The sequence below is a fragment of the Nelumbo lutea genome, chromosome 3 (assembly GCF_056320005.1).
Source record: "Nelumbo lutea isolate HS-2025 chromosome 3, American lotus-T2T, whole genome shotgun sequence".
NCBI classification, from domain to species: domain Eukaryota; kingdom Viridiplantae; phylum Streptophyta; class Magnoliopsida; order Proteales; family Nelumbonaceae; genus Nelumbo; species Nelumbo lutea.
In genome coordinates this window covers 39,427,874-39,435,374 of record NC_142686.1, presented here as the reverse complement: position 1 = coordinate 39,435,374, position 7,501 = coordinate 39,427,874, and the positions used below count along the sequence as shown (strand labels likewise).

At 41.5% G+C, this 7,501-nt stretch overlaps 1 protein-coding gene across 1 annotated transcript; it reads left to right on the top strand.

Annotated features, from left to right (window-relative positions):
- The first annotated feature begins 2,976 nt into the window (after positions 1–2,976).
- Positions 2,977–5,239, top strand: LOC148864381 (aluminum-activated malate transporter 10-like). The gene is given in 6 exon segments (XM_088981174.1): positions 2,977–3,500; positions 3,647–3,787; positions 3,907–4,003; positions 4,005–4,098; positions 4,186–4,332; positions 4,535–5,239. Coding segments are annotated over 6 exon segments (1,311 nt in total). The 5' UTR covers positions 2,977–3,160; the 3' UTR covers positions 5,027–5,239.
- The last annotated feature ends 2,262 nt before the right edge of the window (positions 5,240–7,501 follow it).

Sequence of the window (7,501 nt, the reverse complement as noted above, 5' to 3'; positions counted from 1 at the left end):
CTTAGGCAGGATGCGGGTGGTAGTTCGGCGACTTCGCCGGTGTCTTCGCTGTTGCTTAGAGGGCTTGGTATTGGCGCTACTTGCCTCGGTGTTGTCGAGGTCGATCGGCCCGGACTATTGGTAGTTCGCTGCCAGGACGTTGAATCGGTTCTCTATGAGCGGGAGCTCGAACTTAGAGTGTCGAGGTGCTGACTTGACTGGTAAGGAGGTTCCTGATCCGCCAGCGAGCTGCGAGGCGGGGGTGATTAGTCTTCCCCTCTTGCTTGGTGAGGTGCCCGCCCTGAGGGGAGGGCTTGACCAGCTTCAGGGCAGGGTTGCCGAGGTGGGAGCTGTGGTTGGTTCAGAGGCAGTTGGGGGAACTATTGCTGATAGTGATACTGAGAAATGTGGTGCAGTACTTGCTGCTGATGGAGCTGATGTTGCTGGAACTGCTGCATTTGGGCTTGCATTGCCCGCATGCACTGCATCAAGTCATCAAACTGGTTTTGGCTAGTTGCCAGAGGGACAACAGTTGGTTCGGCAAAAGTTGTCTCGATAGGGAGGGGAAGGGGAACATTCACAGGTGCCACCATGCTTGGTGCATTGAGGCTAGGGATTCCATCCGTTGAGAGGGGGACGATGAATTGTCTGATGCATACGATGGCAGGCTGAGGGTGTTCCCCTACAGCATTCAAGTCGACGTTGTGCCTGTTGCTGCTAGAGGAAGCCATGGAAGCTAAGGTTTCTTTGAGAGAGAGTGTGAAAGGTTAGGGGGGCTTTTTGAAAGTTTCCCACAGACGGCGCCAAATGATTGTGCACAATCCGGTAGATCCTAGCTGCCGGTTACCTCGCCTTTGATGGAATCGGGGGTGCCTGAAACAAGGAAGAACTTGGAGACTTTCGGGGAGGAACCCAGTTGGAACACTCCGAAGCTCAAGTTAGTGCTCTTGAGAAGGCAAGGGAAAATGAAGAACTTCAAGACCAGAAAGCGCAAGAATCACATACCTCATTCATTGGGAGATGGGGGTATTTTATAATCACCCTGTACACTTACTTCCATACCTCTGTCAGTTCAGGTATCATTACCTCTACCAGATCGGGTGTCATTTCCTCTGCCAGATCGGGTGTCATAACTCCTGTCAGATTGGGTGTCATAACCTTTGCCAGTTGCCAGTTCAGTTGTCATAACCGCCACTACTAGTTGCCAGTTCAGGTGTCATAACCTCCACTGTTCCTTGTCAAGGCCGTCTCTGCCATGTCTGAGATGGCGGTGGTAGGTGGCCGTTGGAGGGCGGTTGTCATGTGTCGGACCCCTAATCAGTCAGGTGCGCTGCCTCCGCGTACGGGTTTCCTGGGCGTCAGGTACGGTTGTTCAGTCAGGCGACTCGGAGCCTAAGTGATGTGTGAGGTGAAGTCTTGAGCTCAGACGGAAGTGTGGCCCGAACTGCCTCTAAGTGGGCAGTTCAGGTTTTTGCCTTTCGTGCCTTTTGTAAGGCTCAGGACGTCGAGGGGAGAGCTCGGGTTCCTCCTTAGGAAGCTCGGAACTCTTTAGCTTAGAGCCTGGGCTGAAGGTTCCTTCTTTGGGGGAGCTCGGGATTCTTTTCCTCGGAGATCAGGTTGTGGGCCCGCTGTCGTGCCGAACTGGCGCTTATGCCAGGTCACTCTCGATTGCTTCCACATGTTGTATGGCCAAGGGATCGGGTCAAATCTCCCTCCATCACCCTCAACTCTATATTTGATAGCAACACCAACAAACTTTAGTCTACATGCGACCTTACTAGATACATTGTGATTGAAAGATTGTACTTGATCTAAGCGAAAAGCCACGATGGAGTTGATTGGTTATGTTGCATGGGAGTTCAGTTTCCCTCATACATCTCTATGACCCTCGTACCAAACAATGATGTAGAGCACCTTTGGACGTGGGAAGTGGGATCGCTCATCTGTAGACGGATGGGTATTATGAGGAAATAACTATTCAGGCCTATTAGCCAACGTAGGTGTGATTTATACTAATAGATTGTGGGAGAGAATGAGAACCAATTGTAATATTTTAATTTTAGCCCCAATTTTATAAGCACTTGATCAGAAAGAAATGGTAAGTGGTTTATCTCCAAGTTCGTGCTGTTTCCAACTTGAGATGGACAGAGAGCCTTTCACTTATATTTATGCATTTTAAACCGAAAAACGATACCCAGGCCAACCAAAAGAAAAGATGGGGTTTAACAAAACCCTTAATGCGATGACGTCCACCAGGGAGATCTCGATCATTGTTTTTTTTAGGTGACCTTATCTTCCTATCCCATTGCAGAATTGTTTGTCCTTCCACCAAATAACTTGTCAGATTTTAATTTGTCTATTGCTATGGCATACGTGCCCTTCCTCTCTCTCTAAGTTGCCTTCTTTTTTATGAGCCTAACCTAACTTGCCAAACCAGACTCCACAAACAAAACCAATGCTTTTTCAAACCAAATCTCCCGTTACAATAAATCTGAGGCTCAATAGTTCAGTCCCTTAACGGAACATTATTGCATTATTTTTAAAAACAAACCAGTGACCGAACCGGGCAGGGGTCCGGTTACCGGTCCGAATGGCCAGCCTGTTTTGGTAAAAAATAAAAATAAAAATTTGGAAAATGGTTAAAACCGTTTAAACGGTTTAAATATTTAACTGGCCGGTTCAGCAGTTTGTTGACTAAAATCAACGATTTTGGAGGAAAATGAAACTGGTCAGGTGACCGGTTCCCAGTTTTTCCAGTCTGACCATCCGATCCAGTCCGGTTTTGAAAACCATGCATCATTGGACCAAAATAAAAAAAAAAAAAAAATACAGAAAGAGATGCACAAAGAGAGCGACAAAGAGTAGAGGGTATAGGGCCATAACCTAACATACCCTTCCTTTTCTGGATCTTCAATTTCTATTTTGGAATAAAATAAGCAAACGCCTAGGCACGCACATCTCCCTTATATAAGCATCAATGGTGAGCCACCATTGGTTACACAAGCTCGATCGGGGCTTCCATTACATGGCATTAGACTCTTCAACTGCTATCATATCACCATCTTCTTCTTTTTCTTCTGTTGGTTCTCATCCAGAGCAGGTTGTGTGGCTGCAGGCTGCAGGTATCCCGTATCCCCTACCCAAGGACTTAAGTTGCGTTAATTATTGATTTGCATTGGAGATGGCAAGCAGCCAGAAGGAAGCGTGTGGCGGGCTGGAGTGGAGGGTGCGTGCCAATGACGGGGATTCACGGACCTTGGTCCCAGAATCTGCAGGTCCCTTGAGCAAAGCCTGGGTATGGGTAGTCCTAAGTGGCCTAGTGTGGAAGGTCTGGAGGTTTTTGGAGAAGGCGTGGGGTATTGGTATTGATGAGCCTAGAAAAGTAATCCATTGCCTCAAGGTAGGAATAGCTCTCACCACGATCTCACTTTTTTATTACATGAGGCCTTTGTACCAAGGCGTCGGTGGAAATGCCATGTGGGCAGTTATGACCGTTGTGGTGCTCTTCGAGTACACTGTGGGTAAGCTCGTCCAACTCCAGACTTACTACTACTCCATATATAACAAATCATCAAAACAATATAATTAATATATATGAACAACCCAATCCCATCAGTATTCGTTTTAAGTTTTAACAAACTAGATGATCTTCATCGTCAATTTCCAGGAGCAACTCTGTCCAAAAGCTTTAACAGGACAACCGCAACTTTCCTTGCCGGATCTCTCGGCGTGGGCGTCAACTGGGTTGCAACCCAATCTGGACAAAAGTTTCAGCCCGTAATCCTTGGAGCCTCTGTTTTCCTCCTTGGTGCATTTCATATCTCACTGCTTGATGCTTGATTAATTAATATTTCCATTAAATCATTACCAACTAACAATTACAATTACAATTATTTATTAATTATAGCAGTATTCTGTTTGTCTCAGCCTCTGCGACGACATTCTCAAGATTCATCCCAACGATCAAGGCTCGCTTCGACTATGGTGCTTTGATCTTTATCCTCACCTTCAGCCTGGTTTCAGTGTGGCAATTTTGCTGGAGACAACGATAAAGATTCCCATAAGGTTGCATTAGGCTACAGGTGTGTGCTGAATTCCAAGGCAACCGAAGATTCTCTTGTAAGTAATTCATTCATTCAAAAATCAAAACTATATATGTTATTTCTTATCTTCTCTGGTTAATCATGCATTAATTCATTTCTATAGGCCAATTTTGCTCGATGGGAACCCGCCCATGGCAACTTCAGCTTCCGGCATCCATGGAAACAGTACCTCGAGGTCACGGCCTCCATGCGTAACTGTGCTTATTGCATAGAGGCTCTCAGTGGTCGTATCAACGCAGAGACTGATCAGGTAAACTGAAGCAGTCTCTACTTCATATATACCTACAAAAAAATACATACATACATACACAGAGAGAGAGAGAGAGAGAGAGTTAAACAAATGAGCTTTCTACATATTCCATTTGTGCACGAATACTTTGAAGTTTGAATAGAGTACTGTACATGAATATGTGTTTTATCTTACAATTTGAATTGTTGTTGTAACTGAACAGCAGGCACCTGACTACATAAAGAAGCATCTGAGTAATGAGTGCTTGGCACTAAGCTCCATCTCTTCAAGCATCTTGAGGGAATTGGCGATCAACATTAAGAGTATGAGGACCTCTTCCACAATACATTCCTCAGTTGAAGAATTGAACAGAGCAATTGAAGATATCCAAAATGCCCTGAAATCTCTTCCTAACCGGCTCATTCCACTGCACTTACCAATAACCAAGGCTCCAGAAACAGAGAACAGGGAGCAGCAACCATCAATCACTAGTTCCATACCCCTCATGGAGGTTCTTCCTCTTGCCACAGTAGCTTCTTTGTTGATTGAAATTGCAGCAAGGATCCAATCACTAGTTAATGTAGTGGACAAATTAGCGAACTTAGCAGGTTTCAAGCCAGCAGAAAGTGAGAATTCCAATCAGAGCCAATCCACCAAGGAACCTACTTCAGAATGCCAAAATCATGAGGCCTTGAAGGTTCTTCAACAGGTCTAGGTTCTAAATGGTTAACTTGGCGGGGGTCTACCATGTGTATCAACGCAAGAAGAGATTGTATCTTCTGAGAGAAGAAGAAAGAAGAAACAGAGAAAAAAAAAATAAACCCTGAAATCTACGAATTGACAAGTATTTTATATGAGACCATAAAAAAAATGGATATGAATTATTTCTCAGTCGATTGATTCAGTATAACAAAGAAAAACTTTCTTTAGTTTATTGCACGATATTGTGATAGCTGTGAATGTGATAAAGGTTAGAATTAATATAAATCTTGCATGCATGACTTTGATAGTGTTTGGAGTATTGCAATACACCATGCATCGCACCAACTTTTGTTATTGCTGGGTTCCCACCCGGACCCGGCCACCCCCATATATATATATATATATATGAAGCATGATGACAGCTTAGACTTCACCTACATTGCCTGTTAGTGTGCTCTGCTGTTGGACAGTAGAAACGGTTCAAGATAAGGATGAGTGTGAAAAGAAATCCGCTTTGCCCCTTGTTTTAGCCTTAGGCTAAACCCGGATTAGCTGCATTTGATAGCTGTGTTGTTAGATGTTGTTGTCATGATGAAGGGAATAACTTTGATAGTAACGTCGCATTCTCAATAATATTTAATTATTAATTTACTCACTTTCATAGTAACATGGTATTCTTAAAAACTCTCTCCAATCTCCATAGCATAGGCTGCTGGTTCCCAATAGCCCAAGTTTTTCCCTCGTCAAGATACACGGAGAGGTGTAATGTGGGTTGTCTTTTCGTGTTTGTCTGACATGGAAAAACTTTGGCCGTTGGCAACATTCTTGGGAGTGTCATGTTATCATGAGAGTAGGGTAAAATAGTAATTGTCCCCTATTTATTTTTTACGAAAAAACATAAACATGGGTGTGAATTGGTGAACATGTCCGGTCAAAAAACGCTCTTAATAGGTTGTTGGCCTCCAACAGTTAAACAGTTAAAGTTATCCCCACTATTTGGTCATGCCAACACGGTAGTACAGGTTGGGGCTGGGGCCCAGCATGAGCCCAGGCCTGTGGTCTACGGGCTTTGAGCCGGGCTGGACCGATTCATATTTTTCATTTTATTTCTTTTTTCTTTTTACTATAAGAAAATGAAAAACTCAAAAAAAAAAAAGAAAAAAACGAAAATTTGAAGGAAAAATGAAAAATGAAAAATTCAATTACTGTAAGTTGTAACAATAATTTGAAAATAAATCATCTTAAAATTTTATTCCATACGAATAATAAACTCATACAATAAAAATATAAACTGATTAAAAATTTTGAAAAAATTTCAAAGAAAGTGAAAAAGAGCTATAACAAAATAGAAAATAAAAATCTATAGTGGAATTGAAAAAATTATAAATAACTTATGAGGTGCAAATAAAATTAATGAAAATCTCAAATTTTACAGTAATCTAAAAAAATTTATTCAAGTCCCACGTAGTAGTGATACATTGAATGATATGTCGTGTCCTCTTTTATCTTATAGTTTATCTTCTATGTCAAACTAATCTTTTAGAACTCTTATTTCATGCTAAATCTGTCATCCAACTTCTCCTTTTATTTAGAACTCTTATTTCATATACTAAAACAAAATTCCTATGTTATTATGGACACCAAAGGGGTTGATAAATCATGTATCATAGCGGCAATCATAAGATAATCATTTTCATGTGCTTTTCATCAGACCTAAATATCAAAATTTTCTACATTAGACATCTAATAGTTTGTTAGATGTCATCTCAAATAGCTATTACCAATACTACTACTACTTTGATACTAAAAATCATGTTTACATTTATTGCAAATTTCTCTCATGTCCTTTCCCGTTAAATCTTTCACGGTATAATAATTACAAACATCACTAGTTTTCTTTCTTGGTACCCTAAAATTATTAGGGCCACCATTAAATTGGTTTGAGAGGGGGTCTAAGAATAACTAGCCATTTTAGTAAATATAAACTAAAATCTATAAAGAAAAAAAAATTCCAACTAACCCAATAATTGCACTTTGATCCTTAGAGTCCGATGCCAATTTGGTATTTCAACTTGAATGCAAAGATTTTAAGTCTCCCAAATTACTAACTTCAACTTAAGACACTCGATCCTTCTTATTGAATCAATAAAAAATTGAGAGCATATGAGAGTACATTGTAGAGCAGTATAAGCATGAGAATGGGATATGGGAGATTTTATTTGATTGAATGAGAATGATTATTGTTGTTATGAAACCGGGTAAGGGTTAGGGTATTTATAGGGGTTAGAAATAATTGAATTGATTGAAATACCCTCCTAAACTAGAAATCTATAGTTGTTGAGAGGGGTACTTTGGCTATTTACAAAATTTATTTATCACTTTATTTGAAACGCCCCCTAAAATAGTCATTTATAGTTGTTGGGGGTATTTTTGCCATCATAGACGTGAGTTATGCTGGGCCATGACATGGGTCATATTTGTGCTGGAC